We start from the raw sequence: 15,598 nt of genomic DNA, 5'->3' as shown, positions 1-15,598 counted from the left end.
TGTTTCGTTACGCTTTGTGGGTCACCAACCTATCCTAGCCTCTCCCATTTCTCTCACTTTCCAAACGATGGACACAGAGCTGAGGAAGGTTTCAGACGCAGAGAAAAAACATCTTCCAAACTGTCTGAACATGTTGAAAATTCCAGCAACACAGAACAAGGTCCATGCAACTCACACGAGGAAATGAATCTTGAATGCTGCTCACAGATTGTTGCCAACAGTCTCACCCTCACTCGGTGAGAGGATGATGATGCTGAATGATTCACCCAGAATTAGCTGATACATAAAATCCATAACTGTGTTTCAGGTGTAAGCAGCAGCTCCACATTTGAAAGCTAACTAAAGATGGGTCTTCATTTGACTTTACTGCTTAAACTACCGTATTTTCCGGACTATAAGCCGCTACTTTTATCCCCACACTTTGAACCGTGCGGCTTATAATGAGGTGTGGCTTTACTGAAGATTTTCCTTCAACTGCCACTAGGGGGCGCTTTAGCAGAAAGTGAAACAGGTGGAAGTCAAAAGTGGAAATGGAAGAAAGTGCTCATTTTAATTTAGCACATGCAAGCAGCCGGCACCACGAAGAATTTGTTTCAAATCCATACCCCCTCATCATGGAAACTACACGTATGAGTTCATATGATGCTGCATTTAAGCTGAAGGCCATCATCTGGCAGTAAAGGAAGGAAACAGCGCTGCCGCACGTAAGCTTGGCATGAATGAATCCATGGTTCGGCGCTGGAGACAGCAGCGGGAAGAACTCATTCAAGCCAGCTTCACCCGGGGATGATGACAGCTAGAGCTGGGGGTAAACGATTATTTTTAAAACGATTATTCTGACGATTATTTTATCGAATAGTCGACTATTCTAATGACTATTTAGACAATTAATCTAATGATTATTTTTCTATTGCACAGTTAATAAAAACCAAAAAATCTCTAATAAATTCCTCAAAAAAATTGATAGATTGTTCCTATAAGAGAATAAACACTACAGGCCTTCTATTTTGTAAAACACTGCTTTTATTGTGTTGGTTGGTTATGTTCTGGTGACATGTAGAACTTGGGAGTGCAGGCTGCTGCCTGAGAGGTGGTTGGAGACGGAGTGTCTCCATGCTGCTTTGTTTTGGTCACTTATGTGCGTGAGGCGAGTGGTGTTACGACTCTTCCTGGGGAGTTTGGCTCATGTGCAAAAAGGAAGGGACAACAACGGGATTTAAAAGTTAAAATGATGATCAGGTTTATTTACAACTACAAAAAAACATAAACCTTTCCATCCACAGGTTGGGAATAATAAAACTAATTCTGCCTGTGGGGAATTAAAACAAAAGTACAAATAACTAGGGATGTCCCACTGGGCAAAGATTACTGGGTTCTGGACCAAAATAAGAATCTCCAAAGGTCCAACTCTAAACTGGGTGGTTAAACCAAACTCAAGGTGATATTTTAAACTAAACCGAAAACCCACAACACTCTAAATGTAATAAAAGGGAGATCTACGCCACAAAAAAAGATGAACTCTAAACCAAAACGTAACAGCTTATCCAAACGCAAGAAGCTGTTAGCGAAAATGCTAACAGTAGCTTTACCAACGTTACGTTCAAGTTACCAAGTTTAAATAAACCAAAAACACCCAGCAGCAAACAGACCAGCACGGAGGAGAGACTGCTACCACCAAAACAGCTCTCCTAATGTCTGAAAGAAGCTCCTTTATGAAGGGAGAAACGCTCCCGGTGATTTTCTACATCTGCGGTAGAGACGGAGCAGCGCATCTGACCCCGGAAGTTGTTGTCCGTTGCCGGGAGACGAAGGTGGGCAAAACAGGAAAATAATCTAGTAGTGGATGGACATTATTCCGGGTCTTCGGTATTTGGCGGAGATGATAGTGAAGGTGGAGAAGAGGGCGAACTAGAGGAAAAACATGCAGATTCCTCCTCTATTTACAAACTCCTGTGGATGCAGCAAGTGGGCGCAGTGCGTCGACTACCGGATCTGACGTCGACAAATTTTTAGAATCAAGCCGTCGACGTCATCGAGGCATCGCTACAGCCCTAATGACAGCAACACGGACATCGCCACAGAAAAGGTATGTGACGAAGCTCTTCTGAGGCTGTTCAACTCCGACACTGAAGAAGAGGACTTTAATGGCTTTAGTGTGCAGGAGGAAGATGAGAGCAAATGACTTCTTCTGGTAGACAGGTGTGTTTTATTTACTAAACAGGCATGTTTTGTGTGCAGTTTTTATTTTCTAATCATCCAGGGCTTATTAGTGCTGTGTCAGCACAGTTCTTTTCTTCTAAACATGCAAATGACCGGTAATAACATGTCAGTGGTGTTTTTATGTTATAACCATCCAGAAATATGAATGCTATCAGCGCTGTTTTCTTTTCTAAACTTGCAGGCACGTTCAACCGTGTTTAAAATTCCTTTTGTTGAATTAAAACACCAACGAAAAACCTCCGTGTAGCGTCTTTCTGTCTAATTATCTTATGCTATGGCCGTACATGCGCTGTGCGCCGGAGACCTGCATATGGCTGCTGCGCTGCGGCTTGCATTCGAGTAGGGCTGCAGCTATCGAATATTTTTGTAATCGAGTACTCTATGGAATCTTTTATTCGATTAATCGAGTACTCTAATAAATTACCCTTTTGTGTTTGTAAACCATTATATCAAATAGCATGTTATAAAATATGAAAGACCTCTCAAAATGAGCAAGCAATTGCCAGTTATTCTTCAAGTTTTATTCAAAATTAAGTTTGCAAAACTTCAGCACTTCAACTTTATTTCACAGTAAACAAATGCCTGTGCAAAAAATAAGTACACCTGAGCCGATTTTCCCCTCGTGCGAGAATCTGCTCGCCTGCAAGCCAGACAAAAACTAGGAGGATAACTGCTGAAGTAGCGCTGCGAGCGGCTGCGGCCCAAACAGAACCAGAACCGCTCACGGCGCAAATAGCTCGCCGGCTGTTTCCCTATTTACACGTTCGTTTTAATTTCTACACTTTTTTTCTCACACAATAACAAGGATTGTCGAGAAAGCATGTTTGCTGTGGTTTTGGCAAATTATACTGATCTCAAAACATTTATTTACTTTCTTTCGTTTTCCTCCGCCACTCATAAATACCAGTGTCCTCCTGCAGCAATCCCGAGGGACAACAAATATCAATAACAACACAATAAAAAGTCCGACATGTTGTGTAAAAACTGCTATTTTTAGCACATTTTAAGTCTGACGTGTTGCTACCAGACGTACGGTGTGAGCTGAAACGGAGTGCTACAAACGAAAAAGTCGCAGAGTCCGCAGAATATATAGAAAAACAGGCTAAAATGCATTATCTTGTAGAGGCTCCGAGTCCGCTTGCAGAAGTGACATTTACAGGTGCTGCAGCACGGAGGATGTGGTGTTGTGTAGGGCTGCAACAAACGATTATTTGGATAATCGATTAATCGGATGGGGTCTCGACACGATTAATCGATTAATCGGATTAAATGGAGAAATTTTTAAAAACTGCTAGGGAAACGTTATTTCTCTCCTTCCTTCACTTTATTTAACACAACATTATTAGAAAACAGTTCAATAGCAGAAAAACAACATGCCATCACCTAAATTGTCTTATAAGGTGTATAGACAGAGACCCTAAGCTACATCTATCTGTGACCTAAAATGCTTGGTCCAAGTTAAACAGCTTAAGGGCAATTCTCATCTGTTTTGTTTGATCTCATCTGTTAACATTTATTTTAAATGTAATTAAACATAGGCTGTGAATTAATCAAAATTGATCACTATTTCCAAAACTGACTGAAAAAATACCAAATAAAACAAAAGTAAATGAATGCCATCCTCCTTGCAATGATGCCCTGGGCAACTGCCATAAAGTCACATCAAGAAATGCTGCTGATCATTCCAATGATCCCAAATAGACTCACATTAGGCCACATGAAAGCAACTGAACCCAAAAATATATTAACCAGTATATAACTGCACTCTCACACAACACGCCTGCAGCAACAGTTAGGACTCCTCCCTCCCTTTTAAAAGCATTTTTGCTTCTGAGGACATTGTGGTTGTAAAACCACATGCTAGTAGTCTGGCCCCGGTGTGATCAACCAGTTTCTGCGGGAATGTGACGGCGGAACCTGGGCCAGATTAACACTTTGTTGTACCCTGGGCAACAATATTCAAGGGCTCCATCATCACGACCCAAGGATCACCATAATGTGGTCACATACAGAATATTTTACTGTAATATGCAGTAAATATACTCAATACTTGAATGCCTGACAACACGTAACCCGCCCAGAGTAACCTTTGACCCACCTCGTGTGGACTGACCAATGAGGAGAGGGTCTTAACTTGAGGCCCTCTCTTCATTGGTCAGTCTGCATGAGACTGACTCTCAACTGACATTCAGTCGTAGGCAGCGAAGCGTCTCTGTGCAGCGCAAAAGCCCGGGTGGACAGTTTGTTTAATATAGGGTGATCATATTTCCATTTCCAAACAAGAGGACAGGGGATCTGTGCCTATGACGTCACACTATGGCAACGTCACACAAACCATGTTGGGACCCATTTTTTGTAAGAACTAAATTAATATCAGATTCTGCCAATTAAAGGGCTCTAAAACAATTCATATGTAAATATTTTGCATTTTTAATGCAAAATCTAATTTTTCTGCTTTAGTGCTGCAACAAGGTTTTATTAATAATAAATTATTATACCTTTTGTTTTACTACAGCATCGGTAAGCTTCCTGTGCACAGATGATTAAGGATGCTTGTTTCAGCTGTGAGATTAGACGATAGGATCAATGAAAAAATAAGTTGTCACACACTCCATGGAAACTTTCAGAGAATCCACAAATAGTGGCTTTCAAATGGTTTTGTTACTTTTTGCAAGTTTTTAAAAGAAGCAGATGAGACAGCATGTCTGATAATTTAGTTTTTCATCTGATAATATTAGAACATGTCAGTAATGTCTGAGGGGCTTTTATAAACACCATATAACTAACACTACTGGAGAGGGCATGAATTACACAGAGGCTTCTGGGGAGCCCAGTTATGGGGGGGGGGCATTTTGCCTTGGCCCCCAAAATGTCTTGAAACGGCCCTGGGTGTGTGACTGAGTTTTGAAGGTGATCTGAATTGTATCAGATGTATAAATATGACATGTGTATAACTTATTGTTTTTTACTGGTAAAAACGTGTCATTTGACTTTTCAACACTTTGTTTTGTTTTCTTGTTTTTATTAAACTATTTTCCTGTCCTGTCTGTCTCTCATCTTCCTGCATCTCCTCATAATTCTCCAGAAAATCTGTTGCCTGGATTCTTACCTTTTCACCTCATCAGTTACTTTTGAACAGATCAAAGGGATCTCCTGACCGAAAAGCTCAGAGCGTGTTTTCGATGCTGCGTGAGGTGACATCACCACAGCACAGGTGATGAGCTCCACAGTAGCGAGCTTCAGGCACAAATAAGTCAGAAAATAGAGAACATGTGCGGACATGAACGATTGTGTGCTAATTATAGTTTTTTGGTTGCGCCACTTTGAGAATGGACCGTGCGCTGGAAGCAGCTGCCTGGATCGCTGCGCGACAATGCGGAACCGGTTCGCAGCAGCGCAAGTCTGCCGGCTCTCCCTCGTGCTGATCTGCCGGTACCGGCTCTCCCTCACGCTGATCTGCGGCTCTCCCTCGCGCTGATCTGCGGCTCTCCCTCGCGCTGATCTGCCGACTCTCCCTCGCGCTGATCTGACTTGCTCTGGTCTGCGCGCAACGGCGGGCGGGAAAGGGGGGGGGGGCGCTTTTGGAAGAGTTGTGCGACACAACGAATCGATGACGCAATTCGTTGCCAACGCTTTTAGTAATCGATTTTCATCGAATTTATCGATTCGTTGTTGCAGCCCTAGTGTTGTGGTAGGCTAAATCCATTTTACAGTTTTTATACTGGACTACGTTTTCCACCTTACGACGTGAAAAATGGTCCCACAACTTTTACATTTTCTGTCTTTTTCGCACTCCACCGGGGTTCAAGTTGTCCACCATGGCTTAAGAGAAAGTTAAGTTACATTCGCTACTCACGTGTGCGTTCAGTCCAGTGGGCAAGTGCGTCACTTATTTCGGTCCGGGTGAAACATGACCCCGTGCGTTTGCAAAGCCATGAATTAATTAAATATGAATTAAACGAATCCTCGAGGCAGAGAATTTTACTCGAGGATTTTTTGTACTCGAATTATTCGAGGTACTCGAGGAATCGTTTCAGCCCTACATTCGAGTACGGCGTGTGTGTGTAGAGAACTTTAGGTTACTGTCGTAACCGCGGTTCTCTGAGTAACATGAGTGAGATGTCTCACTATGGGATACGCCCCTCCGCGGATTCCTCAGAAGCACTTATCTCAATACGCCAATCCTGATTGGCCAGTGACCGTGACGTACGCGTCCCCTGCTACTATAAGTAGCAAGCGTCCCCACGCACGCACTATTCAAGATAAACACCTCTTCTCGCTTCGCCCAGCAAGAAGGGTTGTCTGGTGAGACATCTCACTCATGTTACTCAGAGAACCGGGGTTACGACAGTAACCTAAAGTTCTCTTTCTTAACATTCGTTTCGATGTCTCACTATGGGATATGGAGACTCCCGTATTGCCAGACAGCTTATCCAGCGATCACCAACCTACAGGGATACGTCTTGGCCCGCCAAAGACCCCACACTCAGAATCGTGTGAGTCATTGCAGGGACCGAAACATCAAGCTTATAGAAGCGTGCAAATGCAAGTGGAGAAGCCCAACTTGCTGCAGCACAAATCTCCTGGATTGACAGCCCCCGAAAAAGGGCCCAAGAAGCAGACAGGCCCCTAGTAGAATGGGCCCTGAGCCCTACAGGTGCCTGAATGCCCTGACAGGAGTAAGCCATAGAAATAGCCTCCACAATCCAGAGGGAAAGCCGATGCTTTGTGAAGGGTTTCCCCTTACGAGGCCCACCCCATGACACAAAAAGCTGGTCCCCCCTGCGAAGGTTCTCCGTCCGATTAACATACTCGTTGAGAGCGCAAATCGGACACAGCTTGTGCAACCGCTCCTCCTCAGGAGAGGAGAAGGGCGGTGGGTAGAAAGCTGTGAGGAGAATAGGAGAAAAGGAGCCCACTACCTTGGGCACAAAGGCAGGGTTGGGCTTCAGGGACACCTTCATGTCACCCGGTGCCAACTGGGTGCAGGATGGGTGCGCAGAGAGAGCCTGTAAGTCACTAACTCGCTTTGCAGATACCAAAGCCAGGAGTAGCACCACCTTAAGAGACAGGATCTTAAGGTCCAGGCCGTCCATAGGCTCAAACGGAGGCCCGGAGAGGGCCGACAGCATCAATGACAGATTCCATGAGGGCACCAGGGGTCGAGACACAGGGAGAAGCCTGCACACGCCCCTCATGAAGCTACACACAGGGGGAAATTATGGTACTAATCCCTGGTTAACTGAACTGGTCTCTGAGGGTCCACCACTTTGAAGCTGATCACAAACGATCCAGACCATCTGACAGCAGCCTCTCAAGAGTGGGTCTGTCCTGACATATCGTTAGTTGTGAGCAGCTGCAGAATAGGAAAGAAACAACTTTACGTTCTCAAGTTTCTCTAAAGAGGAAAGGACACAAAGATTTACCATTTTAGCTTTTTTTAAAGTATAATGCGTCATTTTTGTCACAAAGCCTCCAATCATGATGCTAAGAGGTTCTGTTCATGTTTATAAATCAAACCAGTTATTAAAATACAAAACTTGGTATATTGGTTCCTACCAATTCTAGAATGATCCTTCTACAGGGTCATTTCACCGCATTGGACACCTGGTTCGGATACTTTCATTAGTCAACAGATCAGGACTCGGATACTCACCAGAGAAGCAGTGCGGATGGTGGCGAAGTGGTCTCGGTTCCGGTAATAGGCTCGGCGACGGCCAGCTGAGGTGGCCTGAGGCTGATCCATCTCTGGTTGGTACGGGTCATCGTAGATGTTGTCCTGACGCTGAACAGGAGGGAAAGAATCCCAGTCAGCTGACGCTTCACACACTCAGAGCTGAAACAGAGTCCAAAGCTTACAGTTGGTCGGTGGATGATAGAGCTGTTGGAGGTGACGGTGTGCTCCCCCTCCTGCATCATGGCCATCTCAGTGCTGCTGTCATCAGAGCCATCGGCCAGGCTGTTGACAGAGCTGCTCTGAGAACTGGCAGAGATGGACATACTGGGAACAGACTGGGAGCTCTCCATGCTGTTTATGGTGCCTGTCTGCAGTAGGTATGGCTCCACTTCCTGACAGACACACACACACACACACACACACACACACACACACACACACACACACACACACACACACACACACACACACACACACACACACACACACACACACACACACACACACACACACACACACACACACACAGTTGAAACGTTTACGCTGACCGGTTCTTTTTGTTGGTGGTAAATTTGATTTTTCTCCCTCGTGTTTCGTTGTTTCGTTTTGACTCTGGTTTGGACAAAGCTCACACAACCAGTTCATCCGGTTGCCTTTCTGACAATGAAGTGAAACAGAAACCCCAACAGGATACTGTAACCGAAAAACAGGCAAGTTCCTCCTCAACTATCTAACATTTTCTATCATTAGAAGAGCTGATGATTTTCTGAACAGCTGTTTGTTTATCCTTTAGATTAGGAGTTTTACGTCTGAATGAAATCAGACGCCCCAACCAGGTAAATACAGAAAAGTGAAAACTGTCCACTGAATGTGCTGAGGAACAACCAAAAGCAACAACTGGCTTTTGGATCAGGATCGCTCTGGTGAATAATTCCTGTTCAGTAACTGGTTTGTGTTTGCTGCTGCTCGTCTCTATGAGGGAATAAAACAGATGATATCAAACCTGCCCTCCTCTCCCTCCCCACTGGCCTTTGAGTGTTTTCACTGCTGACCAAAACATTTTTATGGGCCATGGTCTCAAAAAGAAGACAACCTGCTCAATCTTCTGGCCACAGGTCAGGAGGCTGTGGTTGGTTAGCTACTCTGAACATGGACGGGTTAGGGTTCTTGCTCACTGGATGAACATTTTCTGTGCCTCGATTTCAAATGTTTACTAAAACAGTTTTTATTTATATTTATTTATTTTTTAAATCAGACACAATAATTCCTTTTGCTGCATAACTAAAGCTACACTAAACTGTCCGGTTTTAAAAACACATGTTTTCAGAGTAACAGTTTTTATATTTTACCACACTGTGTGAAGCAACCTTAGAGCCTTCAAAATCTAATGTATAAAATATTTTAATAAGTTAATTATTAATAAAAATGACTTTTGATCTTCAGGGGGAAAAAAACAATGAAAAATCCACGTTAACGAGCCGGTGACACGTAGTCTTGCAAGTCATCCTTTATATGTGAATATACACTCACTGGCCACTTTAATGGGTACACCTTGCTAGTACCGGGTTGGACCCCTTTTTTTCTTCCAGAATTGCCTTAATGCTTTGTGGTATAGATTCAACAAGGTACTGGGAACATTCCTCAGAGATTTTGATCCATACTGACATGATAGCATCACGCAGTTGCTGCAGATTTGTCGGCTGCACACCACGATGCAAATCTCTGGTTACACCACATCCCAAAGGAGCTCTACTGGATTGAGATCTAGTGACTGTGGAGGACATTTGAGTACGGTGAACTCACTGTCCTGTTCAAGAAACCAGTCTGAGATGATTTCAGATTTATGACATGGCGCATGGAGAACTACAGGTACCAGGGTGTGATCGACAACAGGCTGGACTGGGCTTCTAACACAGAAGCTGTGTACAAGGAGGGATTGAGCAGACTTTTTCTTGAGGAAGTTGAGATCCTTCAATGTGTGCAGCAAGATGTTGGAGATCTTTTACCAGCCTGTTGTTGCCAGCACTATCTTCTTTGCGGTCGTGTGCTGGGGCAGTAGCATCAGAGCCAGCGACACTAACAGACTTAATGAGACCAGTGAGAAGACTGGCTCTGTCCTTGGTTTCAGACTGGACACCTTGGAGACCGTGGTGGAGACGAGGATGCTGAAAACACTTTTACCCATCATGGACCATCAACCCTTCTATCATACAGTAGACAGACAGAGGAGCACCTTCTCACACAGGCTGCTACCGCTCCGCTGTTGAAGAGAAAGACACAGGAAGTCTTTCCTACCATTTAACATCAAATTGTACAACAGCATAGGGTTGTCACGGTAACCAATGTAGCGGTAAACCCCAGTAAAAAAGTTGACAAATAATAATCGTCTTGTTTTTAAAAAACTATATTATCTCGGTGGGTTTACCGTGGCTGCGGTGTAGGCGCGGTGACCCTTACCAGCCACCGTATCATCTGCTGAAGTTGCCGGCGGCACATGCGCACTTTGTTGTTTACAACCAAAACTTTCTTGAAGCTAAAGCTGAAATAATGGTCAAAGGAGGAGACGGCAGCGCTCAGGAGGACATTTATTATCCCTCAAAGAAGACAAAGTGGGAAGTACGGGCATTTTTTGGATATTTGAAGAATGCTGAGGGACAGTTGATAGAAGACGGCTATCCTGTTTGCAGCACGTGCAGAAAAAGTGTCTGTGAAAGGCAGCAACGCTTCAAATCTCATGACACATCTGCGTGACCATCACCCACAACTCTACAGTCAACGCAAGGCAAGCTAACGTTAGCGTTTTAGCTAAAATGCGTGATCCGAGGATTTGGGTTGAGGGAGAATGCAACGAGTCGCTATATAAAGCAGCCGCAGCGCCGCTACCTGCATATAAACGTGTCACGGACACCGCCATGTTGAAATGACGCTATGCATTACGGGGCTCCCAGGGGCAGATAAGAGTTGGTCTCTCTCCGAGAATAATTATGAATTTAACAATGATTACTGCCTGATGACATTTTCCAACATCTGCAAAGCTCACTGGAAGAACACAAACCGAGGACAATATTTTTCCTGATATACAGGGTTTATTTACTTGTCTGAAAATGTAACACGTTTAAAAAAATACCGTGATAATACTGAAAACGTGATAATTTTGGTCACAATAACCTTGAGGCTAAATGGTCACACCGTGACAACCCTACAACAGCACCAACTAAACTCTGGTTCACAATATAATCAATATGCGTTTCATATTTTATACTTTTTGGCCATTTTATATTGCTATTGTTTTTAACTGTCTTAATGTGTGCTGCTACACTGCAATTTCCCAGCCTTGGATCAATTAAGTACACCCATCCATCATTTTCCTGCTGGAAGTATCCATCAGAAGATGGGTACACTCTGTGGTCATAAAGGGATGGACATGGTCAGGAACAACACTCAGCTAGGCTGTGGCATTGCAAGGATGATCAATTAGTACTAAGGCTGGGCGATATGGCCTAAAATCAATATCATGACATATTGAGGATTTCACCTCAATAACGATAAATGGACGATAACTACAGGTATGCGCAGAAACAAAAGCTGTCCACTAGATGGGGCTGTCACATGTATTACGTTACATTTTTACGTGACTCAAAGTGGTACAGCTTCTTAAAGGGACATGAAGGTTGCCAACCTACACACATCTTTTCATTTTTTTATTATCAAATTTATTAACATGGGAAAAATTATCTTGATAAGAGTCAGAAATTTCGATAACGATATATTTTTGATTTATTGCCTGGTCATAATTAGTACTAAGGGGCCCAAAGTGTGCCAAGAAAATGTTGCCCACACCGTTACACCACCACCACCAGCCTGAACCGCTGTTACAAGGCAGGATGGATCCATGCTTTCATGTTGTTGATGCCAAATTCTGACCCTACCATCCAACTGTTGCAACAGAAATCGAGACTCAGACCAGGCAACATTTTTCCAATCTTCTGTTGTCCAATTTTGGTGAGCCTGTGTGAATTGTAGCCTCAGTTTCCTGTTGTTAGCTGACAGGAGCGGCACGTGGTGTGGTCTTCTGCTGCTGTAGCCCATCTGCCTCACGGTCCGATGTGTTGTGTGTTCAGATGCTCTTCTGCGTGCTTTGTGTGTAACGAGTGGTTATTTGAGTTACTGTTGCCTTTCTATCAGCTCAAACCAGTCAGGCCATTCACCTCTGACCTCTGGCATTAACAAGGCATTTTCGCCCACAGAACTGCCGCTCACTGGATGTTTTCCCTTTTTCGGACCATTCTCTGTAAACCAAAGAGATGGTTGTGCGTGAAAATCCCAGAAGATCAGCAGTTGAAATCCTCAGACCAGCCCATCTGGCACCAACAACTATGCCACCTTCAAAGTCACTTAAATACATTTTCTTCCCGGTTCTGAAGCTTGGTTTGAACTGCAGCAGATCATCTCGACCATGTCAACATGCCTAAATGCAATGAGTTGCCACAAAGGGATTGGCTGATCGGTAAATTGCGGTAAAGAGACGTTGGCGTACCCAATAAAGCGGCCAGTGAGTGTATAGTTTAGCCAAGAGTCGTCTCAAGACACTTTACAAACATTCTAGTCGAGTTCAGTGATTAAGCCAACTAGTTAAAGGTTTCCTATATAAGGAACCCAGCAGGTTGCATCGAGTCACTGACTAGTGTCAGAGTCTTTACAGCAATCCTCATACTAAGCAAGCATGCAGCGATAGTGGAGAGGAAAACTCCCAGGAAGAAACCTCCAGAGGATCCTGGCTCAGTATAAGCAGCCATCCACTACGACTCACTGGAGATGGATGGATGGAGACACAGACACATACAGATGCCAGGGTGTCCCCCAGCACTGTAAAAGCTTGGCAGGCTGCCAGGCCTTGCTTGGCCCCCTGCCGGGATAAGCGTACCCCTGCACGGATGACTCACGAAAGCGAAAAGATTCATGTGTGTGAAAAGAAAACCAACATCTTTCATCAACCTCTTTGGTCTACTTGATTATTTTGCTTTTGGACCCTGTTTTATCACCGAGTTAAATAAATTACTTTCACATTTGCCTCCATCCTCACCTCCTCGTCCTCCCCACCCTCAGAGACGGGTCCATTCTGCTGGGTTTCCTGAAAGAGAATCTTCTTCATCTTTCGGTACTGCAGGTTGTCCAACTCCCTTACAGCATCCTTGGTCCGTGTGATTAGATCCATGATCACAGTCTGTGGACGTTCGTGGCTCAGGAAGCGATGCTGTAGGTGGAGAGAGAGATGAAAGAGGTGTAAAAATAAAGGTTATGAAATAATTCTTAAGACCTCACTCACGTTCAGCAGCACGTCTGATGTTGGCCTGTCCTGAGGAATCTTCTGCAAACATGAATCAACAAAGCTACGGAACGAATCAGACCTGAAAAACAAACACAACAACATGGTTTTGTTTCGTTTTTCCAAGCTCCGTACCCAGGGCTATTCCATTTGGTGCCTGGAGGGCTGGTATCCAGCCCGTTTCGGTTTAACCCTGCTTCAACACACCTGATTTCAATCAGCAGGGGATTAACAAGGCTTCTTCAGAGCCTGATGAGCTGCTGCACATGTGATTCAACCACTGAATCTAGTGTGTTGGACTAGAGAAACCATTATAACATGCAGGATACCGGCCATTGAGGCACGGAATTGAATAGCCCCGCCTTATCCAAAGACAAATGGTGACTTTCAATGATCTGGACTAAAGAGAAACCAAAAGCAGAAAAAAGGGATTTTTTTTGCTTTCACACATTATTTCAATTTAACCAAGTTGGAATATCCATTACACAAAATCAAAGAAACTTCATAGGGTCATGAAGAAACTTTCTGATGAAGTCTTTGGCCTTTAGACCAAACCTTTGTAGGGATGAAACCTGTGAGATGAGAGCAGAGCGAGCGGTCCTCACCAGTGATTGGACTGCAGGATGGGACTTTCATTCTGAGCGATCTGGTATAAGGCACTCATAGCATTCATGTTGAACAGCGGGGGCTTCCTCTCAGCTGTAGACAAACCAAACAGTCAAGTTGTTTATGAACCCAAATCTTAACAACAGATAAACTTTCTGAGGTGAAGGCAGCAGGATGTACCCAGCTCTATACAGGTGATTCCAAGTGACCAGACGTCCACCTTTCCATCGTACTGGCCCTCATCCATGGCTAATATTACTTCTGGCGCCATCCTGGAAAAGAGACAACAGCAGCAGTTAATAGAAATGAATATTTATACACTCACCTGAAGGATTATTAGGAACACCACGCTAATACGGTGTTTGACCCCCTTTCACCTTCAGAACTGCCTTAATTCTACATGGCGTTGATTCAACAAGGAGCTGAAAGCATCCTTTAGAAATGTTGGTCCATATTGATAGGATCGCATCTTCCAGTTGGGAGATGTGTGGGATGAACATCCAGGGCACGTAGCTCCTGTTCCACCACATCCCAAAGATGCTCCATCGGGTTGAGATCTGGTAACTGTGGAGGCCGTTGTAGTACAGAGAACTCATCATCATGTTCAAGAAACCAGTTTGAAATGATTGGAGCTTTATGACATGGTGCACTATCCTGCTGGAAGTAGCCACCAGAGGATGGGTACATGGGGGTCATGAAGGGATGGGCATGGTCAGAAACAATGCTCAGGTAGCCTGTGGCATTTAAACCATGCCCAGTTGGCTCTAAAGTGGCCTAAAGTGTGCCAAGAAAACATCCCCCACACCATGACACCACCACCATCACCACCAGCCTGCACAGTGTAACAAGGCATGATGGATCCATGTTCTCATTCTGTTTACGTTAAATTCTGTCTCTACCATTAATGTCTCAACAGAAACGGAGACTCATCAGATCAGGCAGCATTTTTTAGTCTTCAACTGTCCAGTTTTGGTGAGCTGGTGCAAATTGTAGCCTCTTGTTCCTGTTTGTAGTGGAGATGAGTGGTACCCGGTGGGGTCTTCTGCTGTTGTAGCCCATCCGCCTCAAGGTTGTGCGTGTTGTGGCTTCACAAATGCTTTGCTGCGTTCCTCGGTTGTAACGAGTGGTTATTTCAGTCAAAGTTGCTCTTCTATCAGCTTGAATCAGTCGGCCCGTTCTCCTCTGACCTCTAGCATCAACAAGGCATTTCCACCCACAGGACTGCCGCATACTGGATGTTTTTCCCTTTTCACACCATTCTTTGTAAACCCTAGAAATGGTTGTGGGTGAAAATCCCAGTAACTGAGCAGACTGTTAAATACTCAGACCACCAACAACCACGCCACGGTCAAAATAGCTTAAATCACCTTTCTTTCCCATTCTGACCTTCAGTTTGTAGTTCAGGAGATGGTCTCGACCAGGACCACACCCCTAAATGCACTGAAGCAACTGCCATGTGATTGGTTGATTAGATAATTGCATCAAGGAGAAGTTGAACAGGTGTTCCTAATAATCCTTTAGATGAGTGTATATGTGTGTGTAGGTTGGACTAAATTTATTTTTTGTCTAAATACAGAAATAATTCCCAATTAGAACGTAAATAATCCACAGAAAATTGTAACCTGCTGATTGTTTTCTATTTTACCAGAATACTCGACATGAATCTTACCATTTAAAATAAAAACACATAAAAATAAAAGAGGAAAAAAAAACCAAGTTGAAGCATTTCAACAGGATAAATGGTAAATGGCCTGTATTTGATATAGCGC

The 15,598-nt window shown here is 44.1% G+C and overlaps 2 protein-coding genes across 2 annotated transcripts in view; one reads left to right on the top strand and one right to left on the bottom strand.

Annotated features, from left to right (window-relative positions):
- LOC107373895 (heat shock 70 kDa protein 1) overlaps positions 1–15,598 on the top strand; it is a 230,475-nt gene that overhangs the window by 157,891 nt on the left and 56,986 nt on the right. The window lies entirely within an intron of this gene.
- The window catches only part of taok2a (TAO kinase 2a), a 64,994-nt gene that overhangs the window by 9,864 nt on the left and 39,532 nt on the right, over positions 1–15,598 (bottom strand). Inside the window, exons 8-13 of the mRNA XM_054734439.2 lie at positions 14,010–14,101; positions 13,829–13,922; positions 13,224–13,305; positions 12,981–13,151; positions 8,080–8,289; positions 7,877–8,005 (exon numbers count right to left, since the gene is read on the bottom strand). Of these exons, the coding sequence (XP_054590414.2) occupies positions 7,877–8,005; positions 8,080–8,289; positions 12,981–13,151; positions 13,224–13,305; positions 13,829–13,922; positions 14,010–14,101 (778 nt within the window). The remainder of the gene's footprint in view (positions 1–7,876; positions 8,006–8,079; positions 8,290–12,980; positions 13,152–13,223; positions 13,306–13,828; positions 13,923–14,009; positions 14,102–15,598) is intronic.

Source organism: Nothobranchius furzeri, chromosome 5, assembly GCF_043380555.1.
Source record: "Nothobranchius furzeri strain GRZ-AD chromosome 5, NfurGRZ-RIMD1, whole genome shotgun sequence".
Classification (NCBI taxonomy): Eukaryota; Metazoa; Chordata; class Actinopteri; order Cyprinodontiformes; family Nothobranchiidae; genus Nothobranchius; species Nothobranchius furzeri.
Note: the sequence above shows the minus strand (reverse complement) of the source record. Positions and strands in the feature narration are given on the sequence as shown.